This window comes from Lipotes vexillifer, unplaced genomic scaffold (assembly GCF_000442215.2).
Source record: "Lipotes vexillifer unplaced genomic scaffold, Lipotes_vexillifer_v1.1 scaffold1002, whole genome shotgun sequence".
Classification (NCBI taxonomy): domain Eukaryota; kingdom Metazoa; phylum Chordata; class Mammalia; order Artiodactyla; family Lipotidae; genus Lipotes; species Lipotes vexillifer.
Window position 1 is genome coordinate 612390 of NW_006796766.1, and position 19179 is coordinate 631568.

The window sequence follows — 19179 nt, forward strand, 5'->3', positions numbered from 1 at the left end:
ACAGAAGATTGAAGACAATTTTTCCATTGGCTTCTGGTATCGAAGGTTTTTATTGAGAAGTTTAATAACATTCTGATTCCATGTTTAATTGCTGAAGCATGGGGCTCTGAAATTTCCCAGGGATCCCCCTTGATGTAGGTCTTTTTTCATTCATTGTACTAGGTACTCAGTAGATCCTTTCAACCTGGAAACACCTGTTTCTGGGATATTTTCCCATGTTACATGCTAAATAGTTTTCTCCCCACTATGTCTTTATTCTCTTTCTTAACCTCCTGTTAGTTGGATGTTGGATCATTTGCTCTGACCTCTTCATCCTCTTACCTCTTTTCTCCTGTTGTCTCTCAATCTCTTGTTCCACTTTCTAAAAGATTTTTTTACTTTACTCTTCAAAACTGTACATTAAATAGTTTACGATTTACTTGTTAAATTTTAGGATCTGGTTCTTTTTATGGGCATGCGGGATCTTAGTTCCCCAACCAGGAATCAAACCCACACCCCCTGCAGTGGAAGGACAGAGTCTTAACCACTGGATCTCCAGGGAAGCCCCTCCTCTTTTCTTCCTTTATCTTCATTTCCCCCAAGTTTGTTTCATATATGTGTTCATGTGTTTGATGTTTGGTTGGTGAGCTCATGTTGGAGATGTTCCGGGAATGTTTGGTTATCTCTAACCATTCATATTTAAAAGAGAGGCTCTAACAGGCTCATTGGAGGTCTATGTGGGACTATCAACCAAAAGGTCAGCCTTTTGTTGGAATATTCCCAAAGGCAAGCTGTGGAAGCCTTTTCTCCGGGGCCATTCAGTTTCCTGAGGGAAGAATCCTGCCTGCTGATGTACCTGGCAGTAGGCATTCTGGCAGTGCCAACTAAGGATCTGACCAGGGGCAGCCCACAGTCCTCCTGTTTTTAGCCCTGTGCCCCCTCCTGGTCTCTGCTGAGCCTGGGGGCCCCACGTCTGGAGTCTCTCTGGTTCATTTCCTCTTTTTGACTGGAGGACGAGGGGGCTGGCAGGGTCAGTGGTAAGTCATGTGACCGTGTGAGGTAGTAGTGATGACCTGCGGGTCCAACGACAGAATACTGAGCCTTTCAGCTCTCTCGCTATGTTTAGTCCTCACCTCACCCATGACTTGTGCAGCTCTAGCTGCTCCAGGTGCCCTGCTTCTCAAGGTTCTGTGGTAGGTCAGCTCCTTTCCCATCAGTTAACACTCTCCAGCCACAGTCTGTCTTCTAAAAATAGGTTAAAATCTCTTGTTCACACTTGTTGGGACACTTCAGGTGCAAGTAGCAGAAAATCTTGCTTACTAACCACTTCAATAATTAGGAAATTTCTTACCACTGGTGACAAGAAGTCCAGAGGTGAAAGGGCACCAGTCCCCAAAGATCAGGGGTTGGCTCTCCTTCTTTTTTGTTTTGTTTTGTTTTTTTTTTTTAGTAACCTAGTCTTTTTTTTTTTCTTTATTGGAGTATAATTGCTTTACAATGGTGTGTTAGTTTCTGCTTTATAACAAACTGAATCAGTTATACATATATCCCCATATCTCTTCCCTCTTGCAGCTCCCTCCCTCCCACCTTCCCTATCCCACCCCTCTAGGTGGTCACAAAGCACTGAGCTGATCCCCCTGTGCTATGCGGCTGCTTCCCACTAGCTATCTATTTTACATTTGGTAGTGTATACATGTTCATGCCATTCTCTCACTTTGTCCCAGCTTCCCCTTCCCCTTCCCCATATCCTCAAGTCCATTCTCTAGTAGGTCTGCGTCTTTATTCCCGTCTTGCCCCTAGGTTCTTCATGACCATTTTTTTTCCCCCTTAGATTCCATATATATGTGTTAGCATACGGTATTTGTTTTTCTCTTTCTGACTTACTTCACTCTGTGTGACAGTCTCTAGGTCCATCCACCTCACTACAAATAACTCAATTTCGTTTCTTTTTATGGCTGAGTAATATTTCATTGTATATATGTGCCACATCTTCTTTATCCATTCATCTGTTGATGGACACAGGTTGCTTCCATGTCCTGGCTATTGTAAATAGAGCTGCAATGAACATTGTGGTACATGACTCTTTTTGAATTATGGTTTTCTCAGGGTATATGCCAAGTAGTGGGATTGCTAGGTTTTATGGTAGTTCTATTTTTAGTTTTTTAAGGAACCTGCATACTGTTCTCCATAATGGCTGTATCAATTTACATTCCCACCAACAGTGCAAGAGGGTTCCCTTTTCTCCACACCCTCTCCAGCATTTATTGTTTGTAGATTTTTTGATGATAGCCATTCTGACCGGTGTGAGATGATATCTCATTGTAGTTTTGATTTGCATTTCTCTAATGATTAATGATGTTGAGCATTCTTTCATGTGTTTGTTGGCAATCTGTATGTCTTCTTTGGAGAAATGTCTACTTAGGTCTTCTGCCCACTTTTGGATTGGGTTGTTTGTTTCTTTGATACGGAGCTGCATGAGCTGCCTGTAAATTTTGGAGATTAATCCTTTGTCAGCTGCTTCATTTGCAAATATTTTCTCCCATTCTGAGGGCCGTCTTTTCATCTTGTTTATGGTTTCCTTTGCTGTGCAAAAGCTTTTCAGTTTCATTAGGTCCCATTTGTTTATTTTTGTTTTTATTTCCATTTCTCCAGGAGGTGGGTCAAAAAAGATCTTGCTGTGATTTATGTCATGGAGTGTTCTGCCTATGTTTTCCTTTAAGAGTTTAATGGTGTCTGGCCTTACATTTAGGTCTTTAATCCACTTTGAGTTTATTTTTGTGTATGGTGTTAGGAAGTGTTCTAATTTCATTCTTTTACATGTAGCTGTCCAGTTTTCCCAGCATCACTTATTGAAGAGGCTGTCTTTTCTCTACTGTATATTCTTGCCTCCTCTATCAAAAATGAGGTGACAGGGCTTCCCTGGTGGCGCAGTGGTTGAGAGTCCGCCTGCCGATGCAGGGGACACGGGTTCGTGCCCTGGTCCGGGAAGCTCCCACATGCCACGGAGCGGCTGGGCCCATGAGCCATGGCCACTGAGCCTGCGTGTCCGGAGCCTGTGCTCCACAACAGGAGAGGCCACAACAGTGAGAGGCCCGCATACCGCAAAAAAAAAAAAAAATGAGGGGACAGTATGTCCGTGGGTTTATCTCTGGGCTTTCTATCCTGTTCCATTGATCTATATTTCTGATTTTGTGCCAGTACCATACTGTCTTTATTACTGTAGCTTTGTAGTATAGTCTGAAGTCAGGGAGCCTGATTCCTCCAGCTCTGTTTTTCTTTCTCAAGATTGCTTTGGCTATTCGGGGTCTTTTGTGTTTCCATACAAATTGTGAGATTTTTTTGTTCTAGTTCTGTGAAAAATGCTAGTGGTAGCTTGATAGGAATTGCATTGAATCTGTAGATTGCTTTGGGTAGTATAGTCATTTTCACAATGTTGATTCTTCCAATCCAAGAACGTGGTATATCTCTCCATCTATTTGTATAATCTTTAATTTCTTTCATTAGTGTCTTATAATTTTCTGCATACAGGTCTTTTTTCTCCTTAGGTAGCTTTATTCCTAGATATTTTATTCTTTTTGTTGCAATGGTAAATGGGAGTATTTTCTTAATTTCACTTTCAGATTTTTCATCATTAGTGTATAGGAATGCAAGAGATTTCTGTGCATTAATTTTGTATCCTGCTACTTTACCAAATTCATTGATTAGCTCTAGTAGTTTTCTGGTAGCATCTTTAGGATTCTCTATGTGTAGTATCATGTCATCTGCAAACAGTGACAGCTTTACTTCTTTTTTTCTGATTTGGATTCCTTTTATTTCTTTTTCTTCTCTGATTGCTGTGGCTAAAACTTCCAAAACTATGTTGAATAATAGTGGTAAGAGTGGGCAACCGGGCCTTGTTCCTGATCTTAGTGGAAATGGTTTCAGTTTTTCACCATTGAGGACGATGTTGGCTGTGGGTTTGTCATATGTGGCCTTTATTATGTTGAGGTAAGTTCCCTCTCTGTCTACTTTCTGGAGGGTTTTTATCATAAATGGGTGTTGAATTTTGTCAAAAGCTTTCTCTGCATCTATTGAGATGATCATATGCTTTTTCTCCTTCAATTTGTTAATATGGTGTATCACATTGATTGATTTGCATATATTGAAGAATCCTTGCATTCCTGGGTAAACCCCACTTGATCATGTTGTATGATCCTTTTAATGTGCTGTTGGATTCTGTTTGCCAGTATTTTGTTGAGGATTTTTGCATCAGTGTTCATCAGTGATACTGGCCTGTAGTTTTCTTTCTTTGTGACATCTTTGTCTGGTTTTGGTATCAGGGCGATGGTGGCCTCATAGAGTGAGTTTGGGAGTGTTCTTCCCTCTGCTATATTTTGGAAGAGTTTGAGAAAGATAGGTGTTAGCTCTTCTCTAAATGTTTGATAGAATTCGCCTGTGAAGCCATCTGGCCTTGGGCTTTTGTTGGAAGATTTTTAATCACAGTTTCAATTTCAGTGCTTGTGATTGGTCTGTTCATATTTTCTATTTCTTCCTGGTTCAGTCTCGGAAGGTTGTGCATTTCTAAGAATTTGTCCATTTCTTCCAGGTTGTCCATTTTGTTGGCATATGGTTGCTTGTAGTGATCTCTCATGACCTTTTGTATTTCTGCAGTGTCAGGTGTTGCTTCTCCTTTTGCATTTCTGATTCTGTTGATTTGAGTCTTCTCCCTTTTTTTCTTGATGAGTCTGCCTAATGGTTTATCAATTTTATTTATCTTCTCAAAGAACCAGCTTTTAGTTTTATTGATCTTTGCTATAGTTTCCTTCATTTCCTTTTATTTATTTCTGATTTGATCTTTATGATTTCTTTCTGCCTCTCCTTCTGTGGCTTTCTTTTATTCCACCCTCTTCGATCTTTTGGCTTCATCTTCAACGTCATTAGCAAGATGGCTGCAGCACTTCCAGAGGAAAAAGGTCCAGATGAAGGTGGAGACCACCTTTTCCTTGTGTCTCTTTTTTTTTTTTTTTCAATAGTTGTCCTAGTGGGTGTGAAGTGGTAACTCATTGTGATTTTGATTTGCATTTCCCTAATGACTGATGATGTTGAACATCTTTTCATGTGATTGCTGGCACCATTTCTATATCTTTTCTGAGAAATGTCTATTCAAGTCCTTTGCTCATTTTTTAAATTTTTTTTTAATAAATTTATTTATTTATGGCTGTGTTGGGTGTTCGTTGACACCCACGGGCTTTTTCTAGTTGCAGAGAGCGAGGGCTACTCTTCACTGAAGTGCAGTGGCTTCTCCTGTGGAGCACAGGCTCTAGGCGCGCAGGCTCAGTAGTTGTGGCACACGGGCTTACTTGCTTCGCGGCATGTGGGATCTTCCCAGACCAGGAATCGAACCCGTGTCCCCGGCACTGGCAGGCAGATTCTTAACCACTGTGCCACCAGGGAAGTCCCTAAATTTATTTTTTATTGAAGTGTAGTTGAATTACAATGTTGTGTTAATGACAGCAAAGTGACTCACTTATACATATATATACATTTTTTTCATATTCTTTTTCATTATGGTTTATCACAGGATATTGATATTCCTTATGCTATACAGTAAGGTCATTTTCCCATTATTTTTTAATTTTTAAAAGTTTTTTGGCCACACTGTGCGGCTTGCGGGATCTTAGTTACCGGACCAGGGATCGACCCCAGGCCCCTGCAGTGAAAGCGAGGAGTGTTAATGACTGGACTGCCAGGGAATTCCCTCCTTGTGTCTCTTTTTAAAAGTGAGAAAAATCTTTACAAAAGCCGCTCCCCCATCGCAAAAAAAGATACATTTTCTTTTATTTCTCTTGCACTTTCCCAAACCAATCATTAACAAGATGAATGAGATTCCCATTATTACTTAAGGGGTTAAATGGAGACTAGGATGTCATCACCATGATGATCACCACAGTTCTGTTGATCTCTTTGTTTTTCAGAGCTAATGCCTTTATTATCCCTTTACTATGATTTTAATATTTTGGGACAGAGGAGATAAATGTGTTCAGTCCATCTGCCCCATTTAACGGTAAATTCTTCAGCCACTTTCTTGCACATACCTGTACTACTAGCTCACTTTCTTTTATTTTTCTCTTTCTTTTTTACTTTTTGTTATAAAAATTTCCCCATGTACAGAAAAATAGAATAGTATAATGAATACCTGCATACCTAGTTTTAACAGTTTTAATATTTTGCCACTGTGTTGACTTCATCTACATTCTTGTTCGTTTTTTATAAATTTATTTATTTATTTATTTTGGCTGCATTGGGTTTTCGTTGCTGCACGCGTGCTCTCTCTAGTTGTGGCGAGCGGGGGCTACTCTTTGTTGCAGTGCGTGGGCTTCTCATTGTGGTGGCTTCTCTTGTTGCAGAGCATGGGCTCTAGGCGCACGGGCTTCAGTAGTTGTGGCACGCGGGCTCTAGAGTACAGGCTCAGTAGTTGTGGCACACGGGCTTAGTTGCTCTGTGGCATGTGGGATCTTCCTGGACCAGGGCTCGAACCCGTGTCCCCTGCATTGGCAGGTGGATTCTTAACCACTGTGCCACCACGGAAGCCCCATCTACAGTTTTTGATATGTTCTGAAGTAAAATGCAGATATCTTCGCATTTCACCCTAAATTTCCAAATGCATCTTTAGAAAGTAAAGATCTTTTCCTTTATAACTATGATACTAGTATCACACAACAAAATCCGGCTTTTATCTCCTGCAGGGTAGGGAGGTCCTAATATGGTGGGGAAAGCTTCAAAAAGAGTCTACCAGAAAGTATGGGAACAACTTCAATGTCCATCAATAGAGTAGTTAAATAAATTATGATATGTTCATCCAATGGAATACTATACTGGGGAATATTAAAATGATGATAGATTTCTATACGTGGAAAGATTTCTGCAACATCACTAAGTTAAAAAAAGAAGCATAATAGTACGTACAACGTGATCCAGTTCTTACACTACTAAATGTAAAATAGATAGCTAGTGGGAAGCAGCCGCATAGCACAGGGAGATCAGCTTGGTGCTTTGTGACCACCTAGAGGGGTGGGATAGGGAGGGTAGGAGGGAGACGCAAGAGGGAGGAGATATGGGGATATATGTATATGTATAGCTGATTCACTTTGTTATAAAGAGAAACTAACACACCATTGTAAAGCCATTATACTCCAATAAAGATGTTTTTAAAAAAAATGCATGTGCCTGTTCGCACAGTAAAGAGATCTGGAAGGATGTAAATCAAAATGGAAGTAACACTTGGTATTGAGTGGCAGGATTACGAATGCTGTTTTCTTTCTTTATATGTTTTGATGTTATCAAAATTGGTTTACCGTTTGGGTCTTCAGCTGTAAACAGGCAACAGTGCTGTTGTCCCTTCTGACACAGGAGAGTAGGGAATGCACCTGGGAGTTGTGTTTTCTGGACTATAGACTTTTGTTTTTTTGTTTTTTTTGCGTTACATGGGCCTCTCACTGTTGTGGCCTCTCCCGTTGCGGAGCGCAGGCTCAGCGGCCATGGCTCACAGGCCCAGCCGCTCCACGGCACGTGGGATCCTCCCGGACCGGGGCACGAACCCGTGTCCCCTGCATTGGCAGGCGGACTCTCAACCACTGCACCACCAGGGAAGCCCAGGACTATAGACTTTTAACGTGTAGAATGAATGGCATCTTTGTTTTCATAAGCGTGGGAAGGTGATAGTCAATAATAAATTATCATACCAACAGAGTTGTTATAATTACATGGGAAAACTACCTGTGGCCTTGTTTGTGGCGTTTTGTGGGTTTTTTTTATTTGTAGCATTGTATGCATACGTGAAATTTACTATTTTAATTTCTAAGTGTACAGTTTAGTGGCATTAAGTACATTCACGTTGTGGTGCAACCATCACCACCAGCCGTCTCCAGAACTTTTTCATCATCTAGTACTGGAGCTCTGTACCATTAAATACTAACTCCCTGTTCCCAGCATCTGGTGACCACTGTTCTACTTTTTGTCCCTGTGAATTTGACTACTCTAGGTACCTCGTACAAGCGGTGTCACACAGTAATTGTCCTTTGTGACGGGCTTAGTTCACTTAGCATCACGCCCCCAAGGTTCATCCATGTTGTAGCAGGTGTCAGAATTTCCTTTCTTTTCTTTGTTTTTTTTAAAGGAACATTTATTTATTTACTTATTTTTGGCTGTGTTGGGTCTTCGTTGCTGCACGCGGGCTTTCTCTAGTTGCAGCAAGCGGGGGCTACTCTTCATTGTGCTGCGCAGGCTTCTCATTGCAGTGGCTTCTCTTGTTGTGGAGCACGGGCTCTAGGTGCACGGGCTTCAGTAGTTGTGGCTTGTGGGCTCAGTAGTTGTGGCTCATGGGCTCTAGAGTGCAGGCTCAGTAATTGTGGCGCATGGGCTTAGTTGCTCTGTGGCACGTGGGATCTTCCCGGACCAGGGATTGAACCCTTGTCCCCTGCACTGGCAGGCGGATTCTTAACCACTGCACCACCAGGGAAGTCCAGAATTTCCTTTCTTTTTAAGACTTAATATTGCATTGTGTGGATATATGGTATGGTAACAATTTCATAAAGCCATAGTTTAGTATCTGTGTTTGTAGAGCTGTCTTGTTTATCCATTCATCTGTTGATGGACATTTGGGTTGTTTCTACCTTTGTGGCTTTGTTTTTACATGACTGTGCTTTGGGGATCTGGTTTGAACTCAGGTATTTGACACCTAGAAAGATTTCAAAACAACAAAGAATCCAGGGTGAAAATGAGGGAGAAGGGAGATGCATGAGTAAAAGCTGCTTCGTGTTACTTGAAGGGGCAGCTTTCAAAGCAGAACACAGAAAACCTTTTTATTTATTTATTTATTATCATTTTTTTCAGATCCTGATTTTTTTTTCCCCTCAAATCTTCTTTTTCACCCACTCTTTCTCCCTGGTCAATCACCTCATGAAGGTGCAGAGCAGTTAAAACAACTAACGACTGGCTTTGACCGTTCTTCTAACTCTTCTCTTGAGGTGTATGTTCCGTTTTCCTCTTTACTGCTCAGGAAGCATTAGTGCCACCTCTTACTGTGACTGATGCTGCTTTTCTATAAGCTTAGCCATAATTTAGATGAGATCTGTTGGATTGTTTATACACATAGAATTCATTCATTCCTTCATTGAGAAACATATTTCTTCAACGCCTACTGTTGAGTCAGCCATGCCAGCCTGTGGGTCTAGAGGCTTGTCAAAAATTAAACAGAAACAATCATCCTCAGAAGACACAATTAAACTACATGTGGTTTGATATATTAAGAAACAGGCTTGGCTGTGGGGAAAGGAACTTGTGGCCCCATGGCTGGGACAAAACACTTTTTCATGCCGGTATGGTAACAATTTCATAAAGCCATAGTTTAGTAGCTATGTGTGTAGGGCTGTCTTTTGTCATCACTGCTACTTTGTTGATTGATTTGAACTTATTTATCTGGTTGATCTTCCCATCAGGTCCACTTTCAAAGAGAAGCAACTGCAGGGCAAGTACAAATTACTTACATGCAGATGAATGAATAGTTGTAAGTGAATTCTAGAAGATTAGTTTTAAGTGAAATTAACTCTCTGTCACATTGGTTTCTATTTTTGTATTTTCTCTTCCTCTTACACTGTTGGAGTTGTCCTTGATGCCCAAATTCAAGCAGGGCAGAGCCTCAGCTCCAACCTGTAGAGAGCTGGTCGCTGCTCACCTTCGCAGCCTGAATTTTCCCCTTGTGCAGATTTGCCATTGATCCGCCTTCCTTAATGTATCTGGAAGGCTAATTGGTCTACCTTCCGAGCTCCGTGAAACTGGGTGGGTCTTGTTCCCTCAGAAAAGTTTATTCTCTTTGCTCTCTCTTGCCCTTAGACCATCATCTGCAAATAGCATAAGCAGCAGCACATCTTCAAATCACAGTGGCTACACTCCGGAACCCCCTCTACCCCCAGCTGGAGGTGACCTCGCCAGCCGACTGTCAAGTGATGAAGGGGAGATGGACGGAGCCGACGAATCCGAGAAGTTATTAGACTGTCATTTCTCCACCCACCACCCCAGACCTCTTGCGGTAGGCCTACTTCTGTTTCCATCCAGGCATTGTTTCCCCCTGTGCTTTGCAGTATTTAGGTGACTGTGTCCTACAATGGCATCCTTCCTGAGGAGAGGCCTCCGGGACAGTGTTTTACGAAAGGGCTTCCCCTGAGGTTGAATGATTACCTTAGAAATCCCCTTGAAAATCACAGAAGGAAAGGTAAGGGCTCCCATATGATTTTAATCCTTTAAAGACCTGCGTATTTGTGGTCCACCTGGAAGAGATAATGCTTGAGAAACGGTGTTTATAGAGGAGCACGGGGAACTGACCTTCCTGCCTTGCCCGTCCACGGGGAGCCTCTGATTTCAAGAGTTAGTCTAGCTCACCTGCCTTGGAAACTGTCTCTGAGCAGTGTTCCAGGTGCCAGTCCTGGCTGGTTTGCTCCCCTGGTGGTTCTGAGTTTTATTGTTATTAGTAGGTGTGACGATATGGCACCAGAACTGAGTGTGTGTGTGTGTGTGTGTGTGTGTGTGTGTGTGTGTGTGTGCAGGAAAGAAGGAAGCATTTCGTGTCCGTGTGATTGTTGATTAATGAAAAGGTCAGTTTCTTCCCAGTTCCTTGAAAGAATCCACTTTAACAATTCAGAAGGTCATTGAAATCGAGGCGGGTGGTATAAGGAGGCATGAGCTGGAGGCTTGTTTGTGTTTGCCCTACGAGCACTTAAGAAGGGACTGCCTGGTGCTTCCATCGCAGAGCCGAATTCAGGGAGGCTGGGAACGTCGGACCCCACAGCCGGTTTGCTCTGTTCCCAGCTTGAGCCCTGCAAGATTAGTTTTGACTGTCCCAAGATGGCATGGACTGTGTAGGTGGAATCAACCGTGCATCACGGTAGAGTGAGTCCCTCCTCCCTTCTATCAGCGTGATGAATGAAGGCCAAGTTCACTTCCTGTTTCTGGGGAGGATGGTGACCTCTACTTCACGCACAGCCTGAGACTTTGCCTCTTGGCTGGTACAAAAATAGGCACAGTCAGGAATGCTTCTGACGGCCAGTAATAGAAAACAATTCGTACAGTGTGTGCACTTCAGTCATTTACTTGTCTCATATAGCAAGGAGTCTAGAGGTGAGTGCTCCCAGGCTTGGTTCAGCATCTCCTCAGTGTCCTGCTGCTGAGGGAGAATCTCTGCAACCCTCTTTGCCTTTCACGCACAGTCTGGACGTGTCAGCTCGAGTTCCAATATCACATCCTCACCCAGTAGCACTATACAAAGGGGGGAAAGGGACAAACAGAAAGGGAGTCTGCTTCTAAGATGCTATCTTATGTCATTTCTTAGGGAGGAAAAATCTTCCTATGAGCACCCCCAGCAGACCTTCCCTTCCATCAACCAGCAGTAGGTCATGTGCCCAGCCCTATACCAATCAGTGGCAGAGAAGGATAGGATTGTAGTAACACAGAATGAAACCTGCCATGATTTTATCCCAGGGTTCTGGGAAGAGATCTACCTTTGCTGCTCACTGCTCCGTGTCAGAGATCAGAACAAAAGTGTGGTTCTGTTAGCAAGGAAAAGGCAGGGAGAGCTGGGGGTGGGGTAGCAGTTGATGAACTCGGCAACCAGTAGGATCTGCCGCAGTGGCCAGTGCAGCGAGGATCTACAGCCCTACCTGGGGCATCATAGGCGACCAAGGACAGGAGCCTCTGGGGCACTGAGCGTTGCATCTGTGTTGAATTAGAGACATAGGTAGCACAGACAGTAAGAGGCCTCCAGCTTCCAAGTCTGAAAGGGAGACAGGGCTCTCTACCAGAAGGCCAGACTCTGGAGCACATCAAGATCTTTGTCCAAATGACAAGCTGCCAGGCTACAGTGGATTAGCTCAACTCAGAGCCTGGCAGATTTGGGTGCCCTTCATGTTTTGCTGATTTAAATGGAAAGGCCATGGATTCGTTTCTTTGCTTTGTCCTTTCTCTCATGGCCAACTGATACGTCAAATCAATTTTTGTAATGAACACTTGTTCAGGGTGTCTTTAGCAAGGAGATGAAAGAAGCAAAGATGTCTGGACCTGGACCGGCTCCCACATGCTGCTGGGGACCGGCTTCCACGCGGGAGAACTCCCTTTGTATGTTTTAGTACTTGGCCGGTAAGCCCTTAATGTGCGGAAAAGAATTTTTCCAGATTTGATGGGAGGCAAGATTTTAGGGTAACCCCACCCCGAACATAAGCAGAAACAAAACAAAGGGAAGGTCTTGCGTTTCCTCCTAAGAACTGTTCCAAAGGCTGGTTCCAGGAAGGATTTGTGGAATGAGTGCCAAGCCAGCACTGTGTCTGGGATGGAGGCCAGGGAGCTGCTGGGAGAGGCCTGGGGGAGGGGGAAAAGCTGCAGCTGAGTTATAGAGTCATATTTGCAGACTCGCCTGAGCTCTGACCAGGCAAATGTCACCTTCTCAGAGGCCGCTTCTTACATTTCTGTCTGCTGGCCTGGTTGTCCTAACATCAACATTAAATGATGTTTATCAAACATCTAACTGCCCATATTTCAGCCCCGTGTTTTAAGTGTGATAGTTCGCTCTGAACACTTTGTAGGACCTTATCTCTGTAATCCATCCTTCAGCCTAAATCTCTACTCTCCTCATGTTGAGGAGGAGGAAGAGAAGGGGGTCCCTGACCTTTATACGTTTATAATCGTCAAGACAGGCACAGAAGCATTCAATATAGCGTAAAACAGCCACGTAGCGATTCCCAGGTGGGATGTAATGAAGTCTGTGTAGGTGTCTGTGGGAGTTCAGAGCGGCAAGGTGAGTCAGATAAAGGTCACTGGAAAGGAGAGTCTTAATTAGGGCCTTGAGGGAGGGGAGAATTGCACTTGGCCGAGAGAAGAGAGAAGGAGCCGGAGGCAGGCCGAGGGGGCAGCAGAAGCGTGGGCGCAGAGGCAGTGGTGTGTCCCAGGGCAGCCTGGACTCGCCGATGGGAGAGGAGATGAGGCAGCACCAGGAGAGGAGGGAGTTCAGCCCAGCTGGGAGGGAGCCGGCTCCGCTGACAACAGGTAGGAACGGTATGACCCACTGGCAGGAGAAGCTCAGGACCAGCCGTTTCCATTACCGTGAAGATGACAGCTGTGACAAGCCCGTGGTGCTGACACACTACCCGGCTACTGGTTGCTGTTGGTTTGGGTTTGGTTTGGTTTGGTTTTTCAACCTAAAATGCTGGCTCAATTCCAGGTATAGAGAAGGTAGCCCTCAATGCTACAGAAGACTGAATGTCACTATTGTTGAGTCGTCCTGTGAGGTTCTGCAGAAAATCTAGGAGCTCACACTGCAGCACCACAGAAATATTTTTGGCTTCGGTACTATTTTGCTTCTTTATTTTGAGGAAAACTGTACCCCTGTGTGTTTTTATGCAAATGTTATTTTTCTGTGTAGAGCTTATATTAGCTCATTAACCTGTAATCAAAATTAAAATGGTTTTTGTTTTCCCCCTCACAGTTTTGCTCATTCGGGAGTCGCCTCATGGGACGAGGGTACTATGTGTTTGATAGAAGATGGGACCGTTTTCGATTCGCACTAAACTCCATGGTAGAAAAACACTTGAATTCACAGATGTGGAAGTAAGTGAGCGGTTTTTGTGCAATATGAGATCTGAGCTGCTCCACAACTATCTGCACCCCAGCTTTCTAAATGAATGTCACTAGTTGGTTTTTGTTTGTTTGGTTGGTTGGTTTTTTGCGGTACGCAGGCCTCTCACCGTTGCAGCCTCTCCCGTTGCGGAGCACAGGCTCTGGACGCGCAGGCTCAGCGGCCACGGCTCACGGGCCCAGCCGCTCCGCGGCACGTGGGATCTTCCCGGACCTGGGCACGAACCCGCATCCCCCGCATCGGCAGGCGGACTCTCAACCACTGCGCCACCAGGGAAGCCCACTAGTTGGTTTTTTATTGAACAGAATGATTCTGAAATCAGGGTTCGTGATTAATTCTTAAATGTCAGCCCCTCTTCTTGGTTGCCTATATTTTTCAGAGACAATGTGTGGTATGCTTTGTCTTCTTTGGAGATCCCTTTTGTGTTGGTAATCTTCTAAACTAAATGAAAAGGGATTAGATAAGACCTCGTTTATTTAACAGTGTTAAAGGGCCTTTTTGCTATGACCGTAGCCTTTTTGCTATGACCATCTTAGGATGGTCTATCCATCTAAGGATATTAAGAATATGCTTCAGTTTGTAATGTTAATGTTACAGTGTCAATAGTAAAAATTTCCTAACGGTTATGGACCAACTTGTAATTGTTTAATGTCCTGTGAAAAAGTACGTACCACAACCAACAGGTCAGATCAGGGGCCATGTTGCCAAGTTGGTTAAGCTTGTCTTTGGCCCTTCCCACCTCCCTATAGGACTCTCTCCTCACCTCTATGCATACTTCTCTCTACCGTAAACCCAGCTTAGGTCCCATTTCTCTATGGTCCTTTTATTCTCCAACACCTCTCGATGTATTTGCATTTTAATAGATTCATGAAAAGGGGAAAAGCCTTCTTGACTTAGGGAAATGCTATTGTACAGGATAACGGGGCTAGACCCTCTCAAACCATAGCATGTAAGGAGCTGCCATTCCGGCCACTTGGTAATGCCAGGCCAACCCCCTGGCTACCTCCAGCGCCCAGTCCTGCAAAGGTGAGCTTTTGAGATCTCATAATCCACAGAATCATGGATTCCTCAGCTCTAAGCCCAGATGGTCCAGGAGAGCCAACACTAAACCCCTCACCCTGCCCAGTGAAGCCCAGGAAAGGCCAGGAAGGCATTCCCGAGAAATAGGGTAGGATGGGAACAGAATTCAAAACCTCCCCTCTCCCAGGCAATGATGGCATCCCAGCGCCTATTCACCATGATGCCCAAAGAGCTTCCAGAACTTCTAGAAGTAAGCCCCACTGTGCCTGCAGTAAGCTCTCATAGCGGGCTTAGGACGACACATTGACACTTCCTGTGAAGTAGGAAAGGGCCACAAGAGAAGCTTGTCGTTTCTTCTCCCTTAAGTGACTGCCCAGTGTGTCTCAAAGGCACCCCGATATCTCCCTGTGTTCTTTCTAAACAGCACCCGATGTGCTGCGTGCGGGTTTACTGTGTTCTCGGTATTTGGTGACTTATCCCTCTGCGCGGGTCCCCCAGCATGGCAGCCAGCGCCGGTGACTCTGCAGCTCTGTGCTCTCCTGTGTTGTGGAAGTGTAAATCCCGGGCACGTGGAAGGAATGTGTTGATCTGTATTTCGCTGCCTGGTGTCCTGTCAGCTCAAGTCCATATTCCTTTCCTCCTCAGGCACAGAAACCCGAGCCACAGGGCATCAGGTCCCTCCCCCCTTTTCAGGACTTGCCTAACCAATCTGCTGTCACTGAGCAACATTGGGGCTGCCTGGGTGTCAACTCTGGAGAGCGTAGCACCCCGCTGCCCTCTCAACCTCACTGCCCAAACCCCAGGCCCCGACGGGCCCGAACCTGGAGGGATGGCAGCCGATGGGGGCGTGGAAGACATTAGGAAGAAAAGGAACGGCCGAGACTCTTTTTTCTTTAACAAGCATTTAACTCTGCATCAGGAGACGCCAACACAGTATTCTCTTTCAGCCAGGTCAGCATCTGGATCTCCATGCCAGCTGGCAGGGGAGGATGGGCACTGTAATTTATTCGCATCTGTGGGCTTTTGTATGGGACTTCCCTAGGCCAGCGTGCAAAGCTTCAGCTGGGACACAGCCCGCCAAGCTGAAATCCACTGCCATTTGGCACCCGGGAAAGCACATTAACTGTCTAGCGTGGGGGGAAGGGGTCCCTGGAGACAGTGAGCTGCCACATGCCCCTCTCCCTGCTTCTCCCCCACCCCTTCTCCCCTCCTGACTCTGCTGTCCATTAAAGATGAGTGGGGCGAGGAAGGAGGGAGGTAGGGAGTGCGCAGAAAAGGAGCACCCACCCCGCTGCCGAGTGTCAGCCAGGGCACGCCGAGGACTTCAGCTCTGCCGGTCAGCACAAGCTGAAACCGGGACGTGTACTCTCTCTAACGGGAAAATAACAAATCAGGACACCCAGAGTAGATCCCAGTTAAGGTCATCGATTGGGGTCCTCTCTAAATGAGCCATCTGGTATTTGTAAATAACTTTTTATTACAAGTCACTGCCAAACCTCCGCCCACGTGGACTCCTATCCATACTTTAGCTGGTACGAAACTTAAGTGAAGGAGAGACTCGAGTGGGATGCCTAGAGAATCTGGTACGAAACTTGAGTGGGATGCCTAGAGAATCCAAGGAATCAGCAGCCAGCGGAGACGGGGCGGTGTGCGGACACCACACGCTCTGAGAAATGGGCCCTGGTGCTGTTAGGAAGGGGTTGTGCAGTGCCAGACAGTTCTAAGGGCGTGTTTAGGCCTTTCCGATCTGATTAATGGGAGTCCCTGCCTGGCATGCATAGTTATGTCGCTGCTGAGAAGTCACCTGCTCACCCATCCACCACCCACCCATCCATCCATTCATTCAGTCATTCATTCATTGCAACAAGTACTACTAATGGAGCCCCAGTTTAGCGTTGACAGGGATCTTTTACCCTCTTTAGGCTCGAGAGAAAATAGATTTTCAAACACCGTCACAGCCACAGTGGGTTTGGCCATGTTTTTCTCCTATATTTGATCTCCTCAGTCTGATGTTTTCAAGGACACTGCGCTTATATATTCAAGGCTTCCTCTGGATTCCACCCTAGAGGTGGAAGCCACGGGCTTCAGCAAACTGCAGGCAGAAAACTGCATCCTCAAAGAGAGCAGGGCTAGGAGAGGCGTTTCCTCCTCAGCGGGGCCTCTTCCCCGTGCTGCCTGCCTCACCCCGATGCTGCGGCCTCCAAGGAGAAAAGGGAGGCCCCATTTCACACCTGCCCGCCTTCAAGAGCTGTTTTCGAAGCTCTTGAACGAAGCAGAGCTCGTTCCTAATTTCTGGGGACCCCAGCTACACGGAACATGATTTCCAGCAGAAACAGGGAGTGGGGAGCAAGGTGAGAAACAGGAAAGAACCAGTTTGAAAATATTCACCTGGCTCCTGAGGTCAGTATCCTTTCCTGAAAAGTCAGGGACATGGTGACCCCGGAGGCCCCTGTGCCCCTCTCAGCCCCCAGAGTAGCAGCAACATGGCCCCAAGCCATGGTTTGGAACTAGAAGCTGTTTCCAGCACACGTCAAAAGACGGAGTTTGCGGGGAGGCCCCCAGAGTAACCCACCACCTGGGGCTGGCCTGGGCTCCATGGAGCGTGAGGCAGGGACCTTGCTCCCAGGTGGCCCCAGCTTTCAGGAAGACCTCCGCCCCGTTCAGATGCTCTCCTGCACTTATCTTCCGAGCAAGCTAGAAATTCCTGATCCCCTTCTCTGAATCCATGCGGGTCCCTGTACCCTTCCCCCTTCCTAACAGAGGGACAGGAAGACCTGCTGAAGGGCAGCCATACCCCAAAAATAGCTCCTGAGTGATCGCTGAGGCAGGGTGAGGTGAAGGGGGGAAGAAACAGAGCCAACAGCCGGGAGCTAACGTGGAAGTGCCTCTCTACAGGGTAACCCAGAGGCTGCAGGCAGCGAGGGCAGGGGGACTCTGGCCTGTGAGGAGAGAGGTGACTCCCAGATCTGCTCCCGTCAAGAGCAGGGTGGAGAGGCAGGGCACAGGAGGGGTGGGAGGCCCTGAGGGGCAGGGGCTGCAGGGGCGCAGGGGACGCTCTGGCCCACGTGTGCAGGTGGCCAAGCCCCGTCCTCACGCCTCTTACTTCAAGCCAGGACCTGAGTGTGAAATGACCCCTTCTCATTAAAAATTACCTTTGTCACTGCCAGGGGAGAAAACAACAGAGGGGGATACTGCTGGGGAAGTTTCTATTCTAAATAACCTTCGCCTTTTATTCATGAACCCAAATCAGCCATTATCCAGTAGCCAAGCATGGAGAAAAGGATCTGAAAACGTGAAAGTGATTAAAACTAGGCTGCTGGATGTTGCAATGGGGGGAACTATAGGGAAGGGCCATAATTCAGATTTTGCCATCCTTCAAGGCTTCATTTTCCATTGTCTGGTTCCGCCAGGGCTTTCTCTGTAGCCCTGATGCTCACACTTAGTCGAGCTTCTGGAGCAATGCCAAACCTATTTCTCACTGTTTCTCTTTCACTCTTCTCTCATGTTTAGGAAGATCCCTCCTGCAGCAGATAGCCCCATGCCCTCGCCAGCAGCCCACATCACCACCCCTGTTCCAGCATCCGTTTTACAGCCTTTCAGCAACCCCAGTGCTGTGTATCTTCCTTCAGCTCCCATCAGCTCGAGACTCACCTCTTCTTACATAATGACATCAGCCATGCTCTCCAATGCAGCTTTTGTGACATCGCCGGACCCGAGCGCCCTCATGTCACACACCACAGCTTTCCCTCATGTGGCCGCAACCCTCAGCATCATGGACTCAACCTTCAAGGCCCCATCCGCCGTGTCCCCGATACCAGCTGTCATCCCTTCCCCATCCCACAAGCCATCCAAAACCAAAACCAGCAAATCCTCAAAAGTCAAAGACCTGTCCGCCCGTAGCGACGAGTCTCCAAGTAACAAAAAGAGGAAGCCGCCGTCTTCGACTTCCGCCCCTCCCTCCGTATCCCTGCAGACATCCCTCTCGTCCCCATTATCAGGGCCCCACAAAAAGAACTGTGTTTTGAATGCCAGTTCAGCTTTGAACTCCTATCAGGCAGCCCCTCCCTATAACAGTCTGTCTGTGCACAACTCAAACAACGGGGTGAGCCCACTCAGTGCCAAACTGGAGCCCTCAGGACGGACCTCGCTGCCCGGCGGCCCTACAGACCTAGTGAGACACATGGGCTCGGGCGGCGGCAGCAGTGACTCCTGTCCCCTCTCTGTGCCCTCCCTTGCAGGGGACCTCTCTCTGGCCTCACACAATGCCGTGTCTTCTCTGCCCCTCTCTTTTGACAAATCAGAAGGAAAAAAGCGTAAGAACTCAAGTTCTAGTAGCAAAGCCTGTAAAATCACTAAAATGCCTGGAATGAATAGCGTTCACAGAAAGAACCCACCCAGCCTTCTTGCACCGGTGCCCGATCCCGTTAACAGCACCTCCTCTCGGCAGGTAAGGGACCCATCCTTCCAGAAGCCTTCTGGCACCGCCCAGGGATGGTGGGAGGGGGAGCAGGGCAGCGCGCCCA

The 19179-nt window shown here is 46.3% G+C and overlaps 1 protein-coding gene across 4 annotated transcripts in view; it reads left to right on the top strand.

Annotated features, from left to right (window-relative positions):
* The window catches only part of ATXN7L1 (ataxin 7 like 1), a 245187-nt gene that overhangs the window by 217905 nt on the left and 8103 nt on the right, over positions 1–19179 (top strand). For 3 of the 4 annotated variants that reach the window (XM_007468978.1, XM_007468977.1, XM_007468979.1), the window contains 3 exons: positions 9850–10045; positions 13487–13608; positions 18167–19103. In XM_007468978.1, coding sequence (XP_007469040.1) covers positions 9850–10045; positions 13487–13608; positions 18167–19103 — 1255 coding nt within the window. Of the gene's footprint in view, positions 1–9849; positions 10046–13486; positions 13609–15301; positions 15608–18166; positions 19104–19179 lie in introns of all 4 variants that reach the window. The other variant, XM_007468976.1, reaches the window with a different exon arrangement.